This window comes from Chamaea fasciata, unplaced genomic scaffold, assembly GCF_029207755.1.
Source record: "Chamaea fasciata isolate MVZ Bird 193981 ecotype frontalis unplaced genomic scaffold, bChaFas1.0.hap1 SCAF_1, whole genome shotgun sequence".
NCBI classification, from domain to species: domain Eukaryota; kingdom Metazoa; phylum Chordata; class Aves; order Passeriformes; family Sylviidae; genus Chamaea; species Chamaea fasciata.
The window spans coordinates 12,328,109-12,348,971 of record NW_027094086.1 but is presented as its reverse complement, the minus strand read 5'-3'; the positions used below and the strand labels follow the sequence as shown (position 1 = coordinate 12,348,971).

The following is a 20,863-nucleotide window of genomic DNA, read 5'->3' as shown; positions in this document are numbered from 1 at the left end:
GTCAGTCAAGACAACTTGAAGCGATAGCTGTTGAGTTCACCAACGTGTAGGCGAGTGGTTTGGGAAATGGGGACAGGAGAGAACAGCAATGCTTGTGGGCCACAGGTAAAACCATCCTGTGGGGTGAGACATTATGCTGCTCTGCCTGTAGCGTGTTATCCTCCAATCTGTACGTCTCATTGGGGAATGTGAAGATACACAGAGAAGCCGTTGGGGAGGGAGGAAAGAGGTACGGTGATTCATCAGCTGTACAAATCACAAACCATCTGCGTTTTTCTAATACATTGTGAATGAGTCAAACATGGAGCTGTGCAGCTATAGACACCCAGGTTACTAATGTTTTCTGTTAATTATTGAGCTCTTTCCTCTCTCTGGGGAGTTCCACAGACTCTTTCAGCGCTGCAGTTGTGAATGAGGCTGATGGAAAGGCTGCTTCCCATATTGGACAAATAGAGCTGGCCCAAACCTCCCATAGGTGTGTGTACTGCTTGTCTCCTTCAGACATGACATGCTGATGACAGAAGTTTCTTCTCTCTTCTTTCACACTCAAAGCTAAACACTTCTTAGAAGGGGTCACCAAAACAGTCTCTCCATCCCCTCCACCAGGTCTTCTGGGCGCCTTTTCCCGTTTCCTGCTGTGGTGTGTGGTATGTACGTGTCAGAGCCAAGACATGCAGGGCTCTAGGGCGGCTTCTTGGGAAGTGAAAGCTCTTGGGGTTTATTTGTTGGTTTTTTTCTTTTGAGAAATTTAGACCTCATTTCTACCTTGCAGCCTTGTGAGAGGGACACTTAGAATGTACATGTGATTTTTATTTTATTTTCCCCTTTGCAATTCACCACCAGAAGTGTTGGGTGCCTTGATAATTTTATTTGGAAAAAGTTGATACTCAACTGACTAAAGGCAGAGTGCTGTGGTTCTCAAAGCAGGAGTTTGAGAAGGGAGACAGGTAGTGTAAGAAGTACTAAAGCAGGAAAACATTTGTAGTATCACTTAAGTTTTGTAAGCAAAGTGTAAAAATCAAATGTCTTGATTCTGTTACAGCTCATGTTCTTTCTGCTTTGGAAGAATTTAACTGAGAGTGTCTCTATAGTAACAATAAATCTGAAGAGAAAAAAAATACATGATAATATATAAGATATATAGTTACATTGCAAATATGTACAGCTGTTCCTTGTCTAGGTGGCAGTGTTATGGAATGACAGATGAGATAAAGGAGAAAGTGGACCAGATGTTGCTGTTAAGATACTTAATCTAAATCAGTAAGAGATTATTACTAAACTGTTCTAAGCAAAGAATACTTGTTTTAATATACCCACCCTTTTCTAGAAAAAATACTCCTCTTTAAAGTGTATCTGAAGAGGAGTTAAGCTGAACATTCTAACAGGATAAACTGGGGGTTTTTCTGCATAAAATAAAAGATGGATACATCCAGGGCTTAACCCACTAAGCTGAAGGTAGTGTCTACAGAAAATTTTTACTTTGTGTCTATGAGTCTCTTGTTTCCTGCCACATATGATGCTGGATGAAAACTCAATATGAAAAATTATTTATATCCAGTGACTTTAATTTAGTCCAATGATGAGAACTCAATGAGTTGCACAGACAAGTAATTAAACTTATTAAAATGAACGTTTTTATGGCTTTCCTATTTCTCTCGTTTTATAGCTTTTCTCTTTCTCTTGTCTTTATTTCTCTCTTCTGAACACGCAAGTACCCACCCTAGGAGTAAACACTAAACACACCACTGATTAAAGGAGATAATTTTGACAGGGTACATAACTATTAGTTTGGAGCTTGCTGCCCCTGGAAGCCACCAGTGGAGGGTGTTGGACAGAGGATCAGCCCCTCTGTGGGTGTTGAGAACATTTGCTGACGTATCTGACTGTATCTTGCATGGGTTGTTCGTGCATCATTGTGCTTGAAGAGCTCGGTTTGTGTCCCTCCTTCCCAAAGGAGAGAGCAAGGCCTCAGGAGGGCATCCACTATAACCTTCTGGGTTTTGAGAGCACTGTCAGGTGCCACTGGGATTTGGGGTCCCTTTGTGTCTCTGTCTTGGCTAGGACTATACTACTACACTACTACTACAGACCACACCAACTTCACAAACCAGTGGGAGCTGCAGCAATCGCAGTTACCCACATGTCCCATTTCATGTGCAAGCTGTGGGTTGCCAGCCCTTTTTGTGGAGGAGGAAGCAGTGGCTGGGAAGCAAGGAAACCTGGATTTTGTCCCCACCTTGGCCCTCCAGTGCTCTCCTTCCTGCTCTGGTGTGTGCCCTCCTGGAGCACCATCTCCTGCCTTCAGCAAGATTAAGGCCACTGTCTTAGGTGGAATAAGTGACTGTTGCTACAATATAAGTATTTTTTTAGGGCCTGAACCAGTTTGTAAAATGCAGTTCCTAATCACAAATAGATTTTTTGCAGAAAGCAAAAAAACTAGTCGGGCCTAATCCACTTTTTAGCAACTGAATTAAGACTGCATTTTAAAAAAGGGGAAAAAAAGTACAAGCCAGTGATTGCAGATTGGTACTTATAATAGAAAATTCACAGCACGCAATGTTCATCTTTCCCTTTTCTGGGAAGGGGTTGGCCTCTTGTGTTCATACCACCATTTTCCCCACATCTTTGGCTTAGCAGCAGCTTGAATGAGAACATTTTAGTTCAAAGGAACAGCCTGTTAGCAGTGTACTCTGAAATAAGCCTATTGCATGGTGCTGCTACACAGCCTATTCTGGGGAAGCTTACAAAGGTTTTTTTTTCTCCCCCCCAAAATACCTGTGTTTTTCAGAGTAACTTTTTCTATCTCTACACAGTGGTCATATCATAGCTGAGCTGTTAATGTTAAGAGACAGCTTTCATGTAATTAGTTTCATCATGCAGTTCTCTAGGATTTTCTGCAGCTGTTGATGACTTTTAAAAACCCTTTCATTCTACCCTCAACTCACCAAAACTTCTGATTCTTCTTTTATCTTTGTGTTTTTACAGAGTCTCTCAGTGACTGCTGTAGGGGGGTGCAGGGCAGGGGTAGGATGTTTACTGGGTTTGCTTCTGCCCCCATTCATGTGTTGACATCCAGTTTCACAGGATGTGTTGCTCGGGAAGTCAGGAGTCCCAGAGGCAGTTTGGTTTGCTGATCACCTTTGAAAGGTGTGAGTCTCTGATCCTTAAAAGAAAGAAAAATTATCAATTGCTGCTTTCCTGTAGAAAAATATTCATGGTCACAGCATCCTGTTAAAGACCTCTCTGTGGGAATTTTTTTATAATTAGAAATGTTTGCACCAACATATGCAAACTTTCAATTTTATTTTTTCATGTCTGCAAAAATTATTGCTATAACAATCTGTATACCTCCCCTTTGATTTGGATTTATTCAGCTTACAAAAACTGTAGAAGTGTTGTAGCTCTGTGCTGGTCTGGCTTAAATGCTGTTTTAAAAGCTCTGCCCTAAATCACAAAATCTGCCTTTCTTTCTGTGTGGTTTTGGGGGGTTTTTTAATCATTACAGTCCCAGTCTATCATGCAGGAAATATTTGCCCTGGTTTGCTTCCATTTGTTCGCTGTATGTAATTAAGCAATGTTTTTAAGTGTTTTATCACAGAGGAGAGCAACAACATGTTTTTTGCTGTGCTGGCTGATGTGCTTTTTGATATTACTGTAGCAGCTGCATGCTGAAAACAGTTGTAAGGAAGGAAGAACATCACCCTAGGCATGTTCCTTTTTTTGCACCATGAAATGTGTATCTATCTCCTCTCTCATCCTTGTACTTGTAGGAGAAAAATGTTACTGCAACTTTAATGAGTGTGAGTTCAGCGTCTCTGATGGGGGAGCAGGATGGCAGCTCTGCCCTGTGCTGCTTGTGTTTGCATTGCTGCAGCCTTCATGGACAAAGAGTAGATGGTCAAGGGGGACTTGTGATGCTGTCGAGTAGTATCAGTTAGTTTCTGCTCTGCTGTGAACCTGAGCATGACTTCTGGGCAGCCACGCAGGTTGGAGTCGAGCGTTAAAATCTGACACTCAGAGAGACACAGCGTTTGTATCCTGGGGAAGTCAGGGACCCACAGGCTTGGAAGGTTGTAAGAGGAGGTGGCTGAAGATAACCAGGAATGAACTGAGGTCCATCATGGTGTGTGGTTGGTCACATGTCCTGGAAGGGGTGCCAATTTCTTCAGCTCAGAAAAAAGGGTGGTGCAGGTGGTGTCTCTGCTTTAAACCAACCTGCAGTGTTTGCAAGGTTTGCAAAGTGATCAGCAGGGCCTGGCTGGTGTCCCAGGGCAGAGCATGGCATCTGTGTTGAGGGCTGCTGAGATCCACTTACTGTGAGATAAAGTGGAATAGTATTCCAAAAGAACCCAGTCACTGAACAATTTGTGCCCAACAAGTCCTTGCCAGTGAGCTCTGTATGTGTACCTCCTGTTACTTCTGCTGTGTCCTTAGGCTGGGGAAGGGGCGTGGGAAAGCTCTAAGGAGGAGTTTTTACCTTTGTGATATTAAATGTCACGTTCAGACAAGGGGGGTGTGGGTGTTAAATTACAAAGGTGTAATTTGTTGTTGCTTGTCCTGTGTAGGAGAGAGGATGCTGTTTGTGGAGACTGAGCTCCTGAGCAGTAAAGCAATAAAATGTTTCCACCCTCTTCAAACATCAGCCAGCCCTTGCAGATGAACACTGCTATATATTTGCGTGCTTATTTGCAGTTATCCTTATGCTAGTGGTTTTCCCACAGTTCATTTTCAAATGAGGCCAGGTGCTGGGAACTCTCTGCCAGCGCAGGGCAGAGCAAACAATGCAGCAAGATGAAAAAATAAAGAAAGATTTTATTGGCAAATTACACAAGTGCCCCTAAAGTGTTTGGGGTTTTTCTGTTTGTTTGTTTTGAAAAGTAAGGTTTATCTGTGAAAAGTAAAGATCCATTTGTACTGCCTGGGAGGTTCAATCTCTTTCAACCTCTGTTTACTTTACTCCAGCCCTTGGCTTGAAAGCAAGATGCAGCACAAAGCATGATATTTCTGAGGGCTTTTTCCTTTCTGCTAAAATTAAAGTTTTCTGTGCTTTTTAATTAGACATGCCTTTAAATGTGGTTGTTGTTAGACAGCCTTTTCCAGACTCAGTCATGCTTTGGCATATGAGGGAAAACAAGCAGCATCTCACCCTGTCTCCCCTGTGCCCTACCACTTCCCCAGCCACAGCTCAGAGGGTTTAGAATGATGCTTTGTGCAACTGAACTGTGTCCGGGTGCCATGGAAAATTTCTGCTCTGCCACCACCTTGGAGAAGCCTGTGGGAACAGCAGTGCAGAAAAGGAGTTCAGTTTCTACCCAAATATTTACCTTTTGTCGTGATGGAAGTAGGGTGGAAGTAAAATTTTGCTATGTGCACACGGCAAACATGGGAGAAAGTGAAAAGATTTCAGTATTCAGCAAGAGAAACCTTTTGGATTTGTTTTTATTGCCCCTTAGCTTGAACTGCACAGTTACCTTAATGCTGATGGAAGGTGGCATTGCTACACCGGGAAGCATTTTCCACTGCCAGCCAGGCTTAAAAACATGGTTCATTTTTCCTCTGTGATTCTCTGCAGTTTCTCCAATCTGGGGCCAGGTGACCAGATAGGAAATCTGGCATTTCCTCAGTCGTGCACAGAGTTGCCATTAACATCCCTCTTCATTCTCTTGTCAGATGCTCTGTAGCCATTTTAACAGGAGTTCAGTTGATCAGAGGACTGCGGCTGGATTATATAATTATTTAAACAAATTTCAGAAATTAAGACACGTTAGGGCCTTGCTCATAAGTGCTGTGACACTCTTTTGGAGAAATAAATTTAAGGCATTGCTTCTGACTTGTGTGCTCCTGTCCTGGATGGCTTTGCTGAAGCAAAGCAAATGGAAAGTTTTTGTTCCTGCACACAAGTTCTCTGTGGTTTGGTTTAAACCTCATTCACAATGACAGGTTCTGCTTGGAGCCAAGCGCTTTTGTTTTTCACCTGGTTGCCTTTCGCTGCTTTGTGCTTTTGCTTATTCTAAAAGAAAATTCAAAAGATGAGATTTTTTTTTTCTTTTAACCCCATGCAGTATGGGGAGACAAGAGATGTGGCAGGTGAGCTGGAGGGATGAGGACTGTCTTCCCTTCCCAAGCATAGTGAGCTCACAAGGCAGCTGCTGACTACACCCCTGCACCCCACTCCTGTGGGCACTCCACAGTGGCAGCAGCCCAGAAAAAGAGGTTATTTGTCCATGGTCCTGTCTGTAACAAAATATAAGCAGAACAGGGCCAGCTTTAGCGATAGAGGTTGACCTGACCATGGTGCAGCCTGCACTGAATATCAGATGTGAATTTTGCCCCTTGAGGGAATGCATGTCCCGTGGACTGGGCTCAGGTGATATAGTGCAGCTCAGGTTCCCATCGGGATGTGCCTGTTGCTAAGCCATTGCATTGGAGGAGTTGAAGTAGGATCATTTATCAGTTTTGTCAGGAGCAACACTGCATATTTAAAGCTGTCTGCTGGGGCTTTGATTTTCTGGCAAGTGGCTCATGTTTGAAAGCCGTGAGATGCTCTTGATGTTTTCTCTAATGTTCTGGGATGAGCTGTGGCAGTGCCTGCAAATGTACATGATGCACCTGCCAAGGATGTATTGGGGGGGGAATGAGGTCCAGTCCTCTTTTGGAACTTTCTATTGCTTTATCCCAAATAACGTCCTTACTGAGGTCCTGGAGAAGCTACTGCTTGGAGATGCCGATAAACTCCCCTTGCTCAGGTAAGTGTTGAGCTTCTTCTCCCCATCATTCAGGGGACAAAGACAGTCTGTAGCTAGTTATGAGTGCCCAAGACAACACAACTTAGGCTAAAAGTCATTTGTTTCTTTTATTGACATCTAAAAAAGAAGCATTTGACTTGTGCTTGATTTCTCTGGTGCATCATGATTCTCATGTGGCAGAAAAAAAATTGGTCAAAAATTGGTTAGAAAGCCAGCAATTAGACATGCATAAAACCACTCTGTGGAAGGGAAGAAAGAAGAGAAGCAACAATCTGTACAATTTTCTAGAAAAACTGTAGCAGACAGAATTTTTCATTTTTCCACACCCTTAGATATGTTTTGAAGGGACCTTGGCCCTTCCTCTGTATCAGAGCATCCTTGTTTGAGGCCAGTCCTCCTGTCCTTGTAAGAGCTGGGAGCTCAGTGCAACAGAGAGCTTGCTGAGCTTCCAGAGACTGGGGAATTCAAAACATTTAGTCTGACTTTTAAGAAACCTTTGATTCAAAGCTGTAACCTAGATGTTTCTCCTCTTTCTCTTCCATTGCCTTCCTTTATATTCTTAGCTTTTTCTTCCTGTAGAGGCGAGGAGAAGTTTAGTGAAATATAAATAAGCTTTGCTCTGTCTTTGATATCATTTGAATTTTCTTCCTTTTGCTGATATTACCACATGAATTTTGCACGAGGTCATATATTAAAACAGGAGCAGACCATTAGGTGCAGCTGTGGCCTGGGAGGGAGAACAAGACTCAGAGGGGCATCCCAGGAGCTGTGGTTCCATCTTTATCACCGTGGCCCAGGACACTGCCTTGCACCTCCCCTCCCTCATCTAAGGAAGTCAGTATCACAAATGTTGTGGGATCTGCAGGGAAGAGTGAGATGAACTGATCACCTTCACCCTGTTTCCAGCACCAGCTGGACTTACAGAGCCCATTCTGCCCCTGTCTCTCGTCTTCTGGCCTGTTTCAGCCAAATTTGTTATAAGCGAAGAAGCTTCAAAGCTAACTAATTTTCTGCAAGCACAGTTGAAAATGAGTGGTCAGGAAGATGGACATTGGGACAGTGTGTGTTTGTCTCTAGCTTCACATCCCACCTGGAGTGGGATGCAGCAAGTCAGAGATCGCAGCCAAAATATCTGTGAAAGGATGATTGTGAGGTGAAGTAGAAGGGCAAGTTTGAAGGGAATATGTGGAAATTATAGAGAACATTCAGTGTGATCCTGTTTAATGGTCAATCAGCACAAATGTACAGAAAACCAGGCATCATTGCTTTCACTGTTCTTCTGTTTATCATTAAAGGGCAAAAGGAAGAAAAAGGAAACAGGAGATGTTGGCTCAGGGGCAAGTGCTTTGGGGTATGGTGGTGACAGTGTTGGTGGCCCTAGCTTAGGGGGAAATAGCACTGGGTCATCCTGATCGAGGCAGAGCTGTAAGCCTGTCGGCAGCCCCATCCCTGTTTCACAGAGCTCAGCAAATATGCTGTATTTCCCAGGGAAGCACCTGGAGCTTAAATGCACTCTTGAAAGTCAGCCAGATGCTCTGATGCTTCTGTGCAGGAGTGTGCCTGGGCTGTGTCAGGGATGGGAGGTGCAGGGGTGGCAGTGGCTGTGAACACAAAGCACTGTGCAGTTATGCAGAGGCATCTGCACCATAGTAAATGGTGTCTGCATGGGATCTTCTCCATGGTGTGTTTGGTGTTTCACAGCTTGAGTTTCACAAGAGCCTTCTCTGCGAAGATGCTGCCTGGTAAATTCCCACATGGAGCGTTTCGTGTGTGGGGAATTGCTTCATGCTGGGTTTTGAGTGCGTAGAGCTGGAAGCTGCCATCCCTGCTCTTATCCCCAGCTGGAGCTGCTTCCTCTGGCAGTATATAATTTTGAGTTTCCATATGTACAGGAGTGGCATGGTCTGTGACGGGCAGAGCAGCAGCACTATGCTCTGGAGACCTGCAGAGTATTCCTCAGCTGCAAACACAGCCGAGAAGCTGGCGATTTGCTTTCACAGTTTCTCTCATGCCAGGGCTCAAGCAAGATGCAGGGACGGCACTCAGGTGGTTATAAAGTGTCTGCTGATGTTAGATGTGTCCAGATGTGACTGCAATGGTAGTTTATTTTGTTAAATCTTCGAATCTGCGGTTCTGGATGCAGCTTATCACTTACAATCTTCACAATAAGCGTATGTGCATTTGGTTAGACATGAGATCATGGTTTGGATTGGAAATGATCTTTAAAGATCACCCAGTCCATCCCCCCTGCAATGGGTAGGGGTATCTTCCACTGGCTGTCTAGTTCAAATTCTCCACTTAGACCACTTCTATAGAATTCAGTGCAGGCTTAACCCACTCTGCAAATCTCCACTTTCCGTCCTCCTCCAGTTTGTAAACCCCAGTGTGTCTCCCACTCAATTCCAAGAACTTCTTGATTGTTAAATGTGAGTTTTCCATCAAGACTGTGGAAATATTATGAAACCAGAGACCATCTGATCAGGAAGAATAGCAAATTGGAAGCAGTAATAAATTTTAAAAAGCATCATGTCAAATAGGGAAGTGACCTTTTTTTTAATCTTTTTTTTGATTAATGAAACTCTTCTGACAACCAAATTCCTCTTTTTCCCTCCATCCAGTCCTGATGAGTGCGGGTAGATCCTAAAACAGCTGGTGTAATTTTTCTTTGTGCTTGTTCTGACTGATGTTTGCCTCAGATCCTTCAAAAACTACATTTTACAGAATTCTTGCATTTGGGAACTTTTAAAAGTGCTTCAGCACAAAAATAAAGCTTAAAAGTGTTTTCGTTTGGCTTTTTTAATTCTGTAGGGAGTGACATGCACAAGTTGGGACTTTATCCGTGGGGTCACAGAAAGGGACCCTGTTTAAAAGGGATCTGAGAGCTTCCATGGCCTTTGGTAGCTATTTCTGTCAATATTAAGTGGAAAGTGGTGTTTTAAGGAAACTTCTCTTCTGGAAAAGATTTGATAGGCCTCCGCAAATCTGCTGTAGTTTCCTGCTGCAGTTTCTTTGAGCCCACCTTTTCTCAAAACGCAGACCTTTGGAAGTGTTGATTTGCATCAACTCTTCTTTCTGCCATTACTTTTACGACCAAGGCAGATCATATAGCTTTATTTAGAAATCACCCATCATTAGTAACCACAGTCATTTAGTAGACATATTTACAAGGTAAGTGACAGTGGGAAGTAATTAAGTTTAATATAAATCACACTCAATTTCAAATCTGCAGGCTTCAAAATAGTAATTAATAGAATTGCAGCTTCTATAAAAAGACGCAGTATTTATAGCAGTATCTTCTTTTCCTAACTAAACACATTGAGTCTAGTGGAAATTAAAAACCCCTCTCTGTTCATCTTATTTGTTCCAGTCATTTTCTTCCTGTGGTGCACATCACTGCAAATTACCCATTACTTGTATTCTTTGTGGGGAGATTTTTGTCTCTTAAAAGGATGACGGGGAGGAGGAAGAGTTCCACAATATTCAAAATATGCACATACCTTGCACATGCACACACCTTGAGCTGTGGCTTTCTGCTAAATCTGTGGTTTTTTGATCAGTGCCTAACATGTGCTTTGTTTCACAGGTGTCATGCAGCTGACAGGCCTACTGGTGGAGCTGATGGTCACAGCCAGGGCAGAAATTCTTTAAACAAACCAATCAAATAATCAGGGACGTTTGGAGCTGTTTGCAAGATCTACTGAGTTGGTTGCTGATCCTGTCAAAAGAAGCCACCCTCTGGGACAACAGCACAGTGCCAGCAGCTGCCATGGCCAGCAAAAGAAAATCCACAACTCCCTGTATGGTGCGAACTTCCGAAGTCATGGAGCAGGAAGGTGCCGAGGGCGTGGAGACTCCTAAAGACAAGGGCACTGGTGCATTGCAGCAGGAACCCAAAAAAAATTTGCCTTCAGAAAACCCAGTCAAAGACTGTGAAGTGGTTGAGGCAAAGCCCCCAGCTGAAAATCAGTCTAAGAAACCCCAGGGTGGTTATGAGTGTAAGTACTGTCCTTACTCAACACAAAACTTAAATGAATTTACAGAGCACGTTGACACTCAGCATCCAAATGTCATTCTCAACCCCCTGTATGTCTGTGCTGAATGCAACTTCACAACCAAAAAATACGATTCTTTATCTGACCACAACACTAAATACCACCCAGGAGAGACTAACTTTAAACTGAAATTAATTAAACGCAATAATCAGACTGTTTTAGAGCAGTCTATTGAGACCACTACTAACGATGTCACTGTCACGAGCAGTGGGCTAGAAAATGCAGAGTGTGACGATTCGCTTCATGGGGGAATCAGTGCAAATAAAGTGCCGGTGATGAAACTGGGAAAGCCTAAAGGGGAAACCAAGAAGGGATCTAAAAAGGCAGAAGAGGGAGTTACAGAGAACCACGTGGATGGCGCTCTCCCCCGTATCATAACTGAAGCCACGGAAGCCATTGCCTGTATAAATGGAGACCTTCTCCATGACGTGTTAGCCCACGTTATGCCCTCTGTACAGCTGCCACCAAATATCAACCTTGTCCCCAAGGTCCCAGTCCCTCTAAACAGTACCAAATACAACTCTGCGCTGGACACTAATGCAACCATGATCAACTCTTTTAATAAATTTCCTTACCCAACACAAGCAGAGCTGTCGTGGTTGACAGCAGCATCAAAACATCCGGAAGAGCAAATCCGAATCTGGTTTGCTACACAACGTTTGAAGCATGGTATAAGTTGGTCTCCTGAAGAAGTGGAGGAAGCAAGGAAGAAGATGTTCAATGGTACTATCCAGGCAGTTCCCCAGACCATCACCGTCCTGCCAGCTCCTTTGACAACTGCAAAAATGCCACAGCCCATCATCCAGACAGCTTTGCCTTGTCAGATACTGGGCCAGACTGGCCTGGTTTTGACTCCTGTGTCAAATGGTTCAACTGTTTCTTGTTCACCAATTACACTTGCTGTTGCCCCAAACCAGGGCCAAAAGAGGACAATACAGACCTTATCAAGTGCCCCAGAGGCCAAGCGTCCTCACATAGTTCAGGTGCCTGAGATTCCTGCCAAGCTGACTGCTGTTCCTGTGACACCAGCCAGTGAGCGGAAAAAGACCAAGGAGCAGATAGCTGAGCTGAAGGCCAGTTTCATGGCAAGCCAGTTTCCTGATGATGCTGAAGTCTACCGGCTTATAGAGGCAACAGGTCTTTCCAGGAGTGAGATCAAAAAGTGGTTCAGTGACCACAGGTACAGAAGTCAGAGGGGCATTGTGCAAATTCCTGGTGATGCTTTAGGGAAGGATCAAACAGCACCTTCAGCTGGTCGACATGGCCGGTCATTTCACCCATACACAGATTTTACTCCCCAGAGATTCAAAGAGAAAACTCAAGAGCAGCTTAGGGCCCTTGAGGAGAGTTTCTTAAAATGCTCTTTTCCTACCCAGGGAGAATTGGACAGGCTCCGAGTGGAGACTAAGCTGAGTAGGAGGGAGATAGATTCATGGTTCTCTGAGCGGAGAAAGATAAGGGACAGCATGGAGCAAGCTGTCTTGGACTCAATGGGATCATACAGAAAAATTAAGGATCAAGGAACTCCCAATGGTGCAATAAGCCAGGCAGAACTCCTGAGTAGCTCTCAACTCCCTGGTGCTTTTTCTGGGTCCTCCACCACATTGAAGAAAACGCAAGAGCAAATTCATCTATTGAAAAGCACATTTGCAAGGACCCAGTGGCCATCACCCCAGGAGTATGACCAGTTAGCATCTCAGACTGGGCTCACAAGAACTGAAATAGTTCGCTGGTTCAAGGAGAACCGGTCTTCCCTAAGAGCAGGGTCACTTAAATGGATTGACCAGTACCAGCAGCAGTATGCTGGTGATGGTCACAACAAGCAAAGCCAGAAAAAGAGCTCAAAACACGTTGAGAGTCCAAAGAATGGTAATGAGGTATCTCGGCAGCATTACCAGGAGCATAAAAAACTGAATGAAGAGAATGGGGGGAAGCCAGTGGTGAGAGCAAAAAGAGACTGCGAGCCACTGAAAGACTCTTTGTTGGGGAATCAAGCAGAGGGTGTGGAGAGGCTGGAGTGCAACAGCCACGATGGCCATGGCAGTGAGGAGAACGAGGAGCCAGCAGAGGTCAACTGGGTAGAGGTGACGGTGGGCGAGGATGACGCTGCCTCGGACTGTACAGACAGCTGGAGCCAAACAGCCCCCGAGGGCCACACAGAGCTGGCAGACTTGGACTCTGAAAGTATATCTGGAGACAATTCCCACGTATAGACAGGTAATGCTGTTTCTCTGAGCCTGCCTTTGTCAGGGTGTGCTTCCAGCATTCTGTAGCGCTGCTTCAGTGTAAATCCCTGGAGCTCATCCCTGCCAGATGCTCGTGTCTGCTGGATGCCTGAACAAAAGGGAGATCTATTCTGCTTATAAATTAAAACCAACTGCATGATAGAACAGGGGTTAGTGCCATTTGCCTGGTTTCTTGTCTCCTTGTGGGTCAAGTCCTGGATAAGGGAGGTTTTCGTATTTCTTTTTTTTTTTTTTGGCAATAAGTGATTGAACCTTAAAACTTTCTGTCTTTAAAACAACCCATGTAACCTCTGCAGCACTTTACATAAAACATGCTAGCTGAGCCACACGGAGAAATAGTAATACTAGTTGCTACTGTCTCCCTTTCTGAGAGATCACTTAGTAGAGACTGTACCTGCTTTTGCATCTCAGGTCCTTCCCTTGCAGCATCCTGCCGTGTTTAAAACAAAAGGTCACTGGGGTAGGGCCTAGGACACAGATGCCTCTTTATGCAAAAGCAAGCCAGAAAATAAAAAAAAAGCGGGGACTGAAGTGGCTCATGCAAATACGCTTTCTTCCTGTTGCAAGTGAGAACCCTATCCAGTCTCCCTTTGTTCTGCTTGCTCTCACTAGAGGCTTAGGAAATGCCCCAGACTGAGCTGTGTGGGTGTTTAGCAGCTCTTCTTCACAGGATCTTGAATTTAAAAGCAAGCTGTAGGGCCTGGCTTTAAGGGGGGTTATGTGATCTTTCCCACTGTGAAAGGACTTGTTATTTGGAGAGCTGAAACCTGTTTCTGATCACAGTTGCAGATCCAGGTGTAAATCTGGAGCAAGCACTGTCAGTATTTCTTGCATGTTGAATTGAGTTCACTGGAGCCTGTAACATTTTGTGCTCAATATAACTGAGTCTGTCTCTCCTGAACCAGAGTTTCCTTAAATCCCAACTTTAGAGCTTATCCTACAGAAAGCTCAGCATCCTGCATTAAAAACCATAGTGAGAGAACACCTGTTTGAGAAAACTGGTAATTTTCTGGCATCTAATAAGCAAAATATACTTTACCATTTCTTAAAAAAAAAAAAGAAAAAGAAAAAGAAATACAAATGCCAGGACTGGTAGAAGTGCCTCCACACTTGTATTTAAGACTTCTGCTGTTATTGCTACCAGTACTTGGATTGAACGACCTGTTGCAGAGGTGCAGTTTTTGGTAGCGAGCCCTGCTGACTAGCACTCCATTTTCTTCATGTGCAGTACTTGTCCAGAAGTCTCCTGGACATAACATTCTCTGAGATAACAAAAGAACCCTCAAGTGGTACTATTTTTGACTGTGAATTCTGTTAGGTAATCTTGAGAAATGTTATGACAGCATCTATATAACGAAATATTTTAAAGATTCAGACTGCATTGCAAGGCACTGTCCTGCATTATCCTTGGAAAAGTTGGTAATTAGGGATGTGAGGAATAAGTGTTACCTGTGTGTCAAAGGCAGGGATTAAAGGAAGAAGGATGTGGGAACATCAGCCAGAGGCACACTGGGGTGCCACTGTTGTGCAGCCACATAAGAAGGGAGAGCCAGGATCTGATCTGCCTTTTAAAGTCAAATGTGTGACAAATAAATGCATTGTGGGATTATTTTTCTCTGGGTGGTTGTTCCAGAACATTTCCCCCTTTCAGCTACAAATACTGATTTTGAGGAGCGGGAGTAGATAGGAGGCTCAGAGAGGCAGTGGGGAGGAAAGCAGGAGCAGGGGGAGTTGTGTGAAACCCCTGTTTCTTACCAACCTCTTGTGCTATGAAACCAAGATCTGCAACAGCTCCCATCCGCCAGTGTAGGTTTGGTGCCTGCGTTTTTGTGCTTGTGTCAGGTATGCTGGAGTGAACTTCCTACCTTTGTGCCCTGGTGCAGATGTGGACCATAAAGCTCCAGGGCTCTGGAGGTGTTCACGTGTTACCAGAGAAGAATTTTTATAAGAACTTTGATCTCAGTTAAACTGTTGCTGAGTGATCCTTTTGATGAGAAGCTTTCTGGTGGTTGTGTATAAAATCCACATACTGAGAAAAGGTGCACTGGAGCAGGACTTCTGCTGCAAAGAGCATGCAGCAATGGTCAGAGGGCCATTTTGTCCTCTGCTCCTTGCCTGTTTCTCAGTGTGCTGGTCTGGGGTCTTTAAAAAGTCTTTTTAGTTTTCCTATATTCTGCCTGTAAGTCTCAGCTGAGAAATGCAAGTAACTGCACTGTGGTGCACAAGCGGAGGCATTGCCACAGTCATTGTGCCACAAAATTTGGAATCTTTATACCCCACACTGATGGGACTCACAGAATAATCTCAGCTGTTTTTTCTAAGCTTTCATTGGACAGCCAATCTTGGAAATTTTCAGCTAAAACTTCAGTGTTAAATAAACGAGGTGTTATCCTAAGTGACATCCAGGGTATGACTCAAAAGCAAGAGACTTTTGTATGACCTCACAAAGAGCTTGTTTCTGTCAGTTGTCATAAAATCTTGATTTTTCCTAACGTGCTCCTCAGGTACCACATGTAAGAGGTGGACTGAAGAGCTGACAAGGGATTCCTCTTGTCTCTCACACAGCCACGCTTATTTTGTGAGCCTTTCACTGCTGAACCGTACATCAGACAGAAGCTGCTTTCATATTCATGGTGTTGCTGTTTTGCCAGCTTGATCTAAGTAATCTGAAATGAATGTTTGTTGGTGATTGACCTCCATACCCTTCTTCACTGAATTTGGGTGTGGCTTTTGTAAAACCGCAGTTCTTCCAGACCATCTCAGTCACTCTCTTCTCCAGATGTAGCTTTAGGAGATTTTGGAACTATTAGAGAGTGTTTGTGTTATAGCCTAGACAGACTTTGTGCCTTAAAAAACTGAGTTTTTCCAAAACTGATTCATGTTTGGCAGATTCATCTGCTGTTGCAGCTGGAGGGAATTTCACAAGGGACTGGGCCTCTGTGAGACCAGGATTCATGCCAGGCTCTGCAATGCCATCCTGGGACTAAGAAGAGGCTCTGTTACTAAGTCAGTATCTGAGGCTTTTGGTAAAACTGGATTCATTCCATAGAGCAGGTCAGCTTGAACAGTGAGGCTGGGACACGTGTCCCCACAGATACTGGGCCTTCCAGATGTTGAGTGGCTGCCGTAGGGTGCACTGAAGCCATCTGTGAAAGTGTTCCTGAGACTCTCTTGAAGCTTTGTGTCCCTCTTGTAGTGAGGCCCAGCTGCTCTGTCAAGAGAGTACTTTAGCTCCCTTTCCATCAGTAGAGGAGTTCCTGCCTTCCTACAGCACAGGGCAGAATTAGGTCCCTTATCCTCTGCACAAGCTCAACAAACAGAAACTGGTTCCGAATTAAATACAGCAAACTACAGCTCAGACAGGAGAGCAGGACCAGAGCGTGCCAGAGCATTTGGCAGCTTCTGCTGCTTTCTTCAGTGTTGTCTCCCTGTGGGGTTTTCCCAAGATCAGAGCTTTTTTTTTGGTTTTTTTTTTCTCAGAATGATTTGAGTTTTGCCCCATCGCCACCTTTCCACAGTAAACTGTCTTTTTTTGGAGTTATTTCATGACAACCTTTAAGCATGAACCCTGCAAGATGTAGGCACCAAAGCCTGTGGCTCATGGTGGGAACGAGGTAGCTGAACACTCTGGCAAATCTTCACAGAGCAGTGGTCACAGCCATCAAGACCCAAAGGCAAACCATGTGTGAGCGTTGCACAGGAGAAAAAAAAAAAAGCCTGAAGACAGTCATCCATTGCCTCTGCTGAATGCATGATACTGAGCAGCGGAGGTAACCTGGGTCCACTTCGCTTGAAATTTAGGGTTTCATTTAGAAAGCTCACAGTAGTATGTCTGCTACTGGTGCTGGGCTCCAAGTCAACATCCTGAAGTAACTCAGCATGGGATTGACAAGTGATTTTTGCAGAATTCAGGTCACCCTAAAACATTTGAGGGAATGAGGCTGAAGTAGGGAGGACATGCTTTTCCCTGTAAAATGAGTGAGGTGCATTAGAGACCCAAGCTCTAACATAATGAAGGATTTCAGAGGGAGAAGCAAAACCCAGTGCAGCAAATTAAAATTTTCCAGTGCGTCAGGACAAACAGGGCCTGTGTGGGAAGGTCTCAAGGGTGGGGGGAGGACTTTTCCACTTGATGTTGATGCAAGCCTATGGCCTTTTCCTGGGCTTGACTGCATTGCTTTCTGCATTGCAGATGCCAGATAGAGCTCACTGCTTTTGAGGGAAATAACAGACCAGATAGCAGCATCCATGAGAGGTGTGAAGTAACAAGTTAGCTCAGGTTTCAGTGAGCACTGCTGCAGGGTGGGTGAAGAGGATGTTTGCACTTCTTGCACATTCACACCTCAGTGTGGAAAAACTGAGCATAATCCCTGTCATAGAGCCCTTGCTTTTTCCTGGGAACTGTGGCTATGTGTAAATTGGTGGCTATTTGAAGGGTGGGCTTTGAAGGGTCACTTTTTAATCTCTGGTCCAATTGTGCAGCCTTTATGTCGGTGCAGAAGTCATAGCAGGAAGCTGCTCTGCAGAGCACAGGCACATCCAACTTTTTCCATTGTCTTTTAGTTTGTATAATTTTCTAAAATCATGTAGAACAAAAAGTATTATAAGGGGATTTACTGGGGGAGAAAGTCCTGAAGTCTTGGTTTTAGCACTGTGTGTCCTGTCCTTGCAAGGTAGTTGCCCCAAACACATTCGCGGATCATCTTTGAGTCAGTGTGAGAATCTGCCTGAGCCAAGGCTGGACCATCTATCCCTGTTAGAAGTTTATAGGGGATTATTAGCTGGGTGTTACATGCAGCAAAAATGCAACACCTTTCCACATGAGGCTGTGACAAGGATAGGCCTCAGAGTACAGTTAACACAAAACAGTGTTACCATAGGTGCAGGGATGTAAACCAGATCTCATTGTAGTTACCAGCTCAAACAGATCATAGTGCCTTAAAAAATAATATGCTGTTGTTACAATTTTTACAGGGGTACTCCTCAGCTGCACTGTCCTGATGTTGAAGGGGAATGCTGTCTGAAAATAGAAGAAAACTCTGTTTTCCTGCCTGGGTGAGAGAGTGTGTTGTGACTCCAAGTCTCAAACTGCGCTTGTGGAGGCACAGTGAGAAATACTCTCATGGAGCATCATCATGGAATTGTTGATAGTGCCAAAGTCCTACTACTGCATTACAAAAGAGAAGGAAGAAAGAGGAAGGGGTCCTTGTACATAGTTTTCTCTTAGTTTCTCTCCCACCCACTTTCCTGCCCTCTTCCTCTACTGGAACAGATTTGTACAACATAAAAATTTTGTTAATTTTTTTTAATAGGTGCAAGTTATTCTTGCATACAATGCAATTGAGAAATTTTGGGGTTGGTTGAGGGGAGGGAAGTGTCTTTTGTGGAGGAGGGAGGGTTTGGGGTTTTTTTCTGAAGTGTTGTAAGAAAGAGTTGCAATCTTTTGAAGTTGTCTTGGTGCAGATCAACACCTGAGCCCAGATCCCCACTCCAGTTTACATTTCAGACCAGTCAAACATGTTCTGGAGCAGTGGGGTTTGTTTTTTTGTTGTTGTTTTTTTTTTTTTTTCTCTTGTCCTTTTGACTTTTTTGTTTTGTTCTATGACCACCTGCTACTGATTGAAGTATTTAAATCTCTGCTTTTCCATGCTCCTACAAGGCAAGTCTTCTCCAGCTCCTGTATTTCACTTTTCATCAGCCAGCCCCAGCTGTGGGTCTCTGCAGATTTGGCTAGAATGCCTTTTTTTGATTATTGGTTTGGTTATGGGGTTTATTTTTAGCACTTTTTGTTTAAACATGCAGTACAACTCCCAGAGGGGTTGGAATGAGGAAATTAAGATGCTTCATAATTCAAAATTATTTGTCTTTCTTTGGCTGGTACAGTGATGGACACCATAACCAGCAGTCTGCCCTCCAGCTTTAGATGTTGTAGCGCACAACAGAAGTTTCTTATTAACCCTTGCCACTAAATTTTTAGATCACTCCTAGGTTCCTGAGTGCACTTTTTTTTTCAAATACTGCTAATTTGGATTTGTGTGGGGTTGTCTGTCTGTGTATGTGTGAGGAGGGAACAGAGGGGAGAGCAGGAGCCTGGATGCAAGAGCTGTCTGGTGCGTTTCCTCTGACGAGCTGGTGTTGGAAAACTTGCCCACCTTTCAGTACGCTGCACAAAATAGGATGCTAGGGAGTTTGAATAAATCCAACTTTTCTAACTTGTTGCTCATTTGTTGTAACTCAATAAAACAAAGGCTAAAAATTTTGGTAACTTTTTTCTCAACTCTTGTGTTTTATTCTAAAATAAATAAATAAAACCCAAAAAACCCAAAACCCCACCCAACCTCAGCCCAAACTTTGTGCACGGGAGCTTGATGTGTTTAGAGCTGCACTTGAGGGTTTTACTGGTTTTGCAGTATTTGGCTTGGCAAATACTAACTGTATTGAAGTGAACTCCATGAACACTAATGTTTATTCCCCCATCTTAGTCAGCTCTTTCCTGCAAGAAGGATGCAGACAGTGCCTGGGAATGAGCCTTTGGGGAGCCCTTTTTATTTTGATTGCAGATTCACAAATTGAATGAATGAAACCACTCCTGTGATTCACCCATATATAGTTATTTTTATTAATCATCAGCACAACATATAAGTGTAGATGGAGGTTTGCAGTGGGTGGCAACAAGTGAATTCCCTTGCAATAAAGTTGTCTGGTTCATTGCTGAAGAAGAGTGACTGGATGGGGCAGCACTTTGCTTGCTGCAGTTGTGTGTCACAAGTCAGCAGCAAAAGGTGGGGAAGCGACATCAGCTGCTCCCTGGGCAAAGGCTGCCAGACAGGGAGCATGCACATGTCCCATCTCACACAGCTCAGGTGTTCATCTGCAGGGTGGAGGCAGATGCCTGTGCAGGGATGCACAGATCAGGTGATCAAAAAGAAAATGCATCTGAGGATGCTTGTCCAGAACTCCAAAGCTGTAACTGAAACTAACTGCCACTTTGTTTCCACTGCTTGTACGAAAGGATGGTAATATTTTAATTGCCCTTATGAAGTTTTTAACAGCTGCTTGATGGCTTAATATTGCAGTAGGCATCTCTCCTGTCTGATGTGTGTTGTGTACATCTGTGTGCGTGGAGCACTGACCTACTTTGCTTAACTAGCAGCGCTCCTAGGGAGCTTAGGAAGAACAAGACCCACCTGGGTTTTTCTGGTTTTGTGCATCCCAGATACAGTGGATTAGGGCACAGGACTGGGGCTCTTTAAGATCTCTGCAATTCAAATAAAACAATGGCAGTGGCCCTGCAGCCTGTCATCACACAGATAATGAGGCTGAAGCTGTCCCCCAGCAAACAGGCGGGCCGGAGACTGGCACAGCCTTTGCCAGCGTGGGCAGCCTGGCGGCACTGAGGGGGTTTGTGCGGGCTGGCCGCGGTGTGCTACCAAACCTTCAGCCCCCGGAAAGCCGAGCCCACGACCCCTTTTGTCAGGGCTTAAAACAAGCCAGGTCCCCACAGACGCTGCTTCAGTGTGGCTGCCAGAATGGGTTCAGGAGCTGGGCATTGGAAGCAGGCTTTGTTTTTAATTAATACAGACACAGTGACTGCGTTTCCAGGAGAGGCCAAGCGGCGAGCGACAATCGGGACATTGTTTGTGCACGGCAGCCATTAGGGACGGCCGTGGCCTTGGGGTGTCGTTGCACACGATGAAAACAGGCTGCTGACACCGAGTTTCCTCCCACACAGCCCTGCATCCCCCGAGCCTGGTGCTGGCACCACGGCGAGCAGCGCCTGTCCTGGCACAGTCCTGCAGCGAGGAGGCGGCTGGGGACG

At 44.5% G+C, this 20,863-nt stretch overlaps 1 protein-coding gene across 6 annotated transcripts in view; it reads left to right on the top strand.

Annotated features, from left to right (window-relative positions):
* Nucleotides 1-19,399, top strand: part of ZHX2 (zinc fingers and homeoboxes 2) — a 74,254-nt gene extending 54,855 nt beyond the window's left edge. For all 6 annotated transcript variants that reach the window (XM_066176667.1, XM_066176657.1, XM_066176624.1 and 3 more), the window contains 2 exons: nt 10,330-13,015; nt 18,019-19,399. In XM_066176667.1, the coding sequence (XP_066032764.1) occupies nt 10,513-13,011 (2,499 nt within the window). In that variant the 5' untranslated portion in view covers nt 10,330-10,512 and the 3' untranslated portion in view covers nt 13,012-13,015; nt 18,019-19,399. The remainder of the gene's footprint in view (nt 1-10,329; nt 13,016-18,018) is intronic.
* Nucleotides 19,400-20,863: the final 1,464 nt, after the last annotated feature.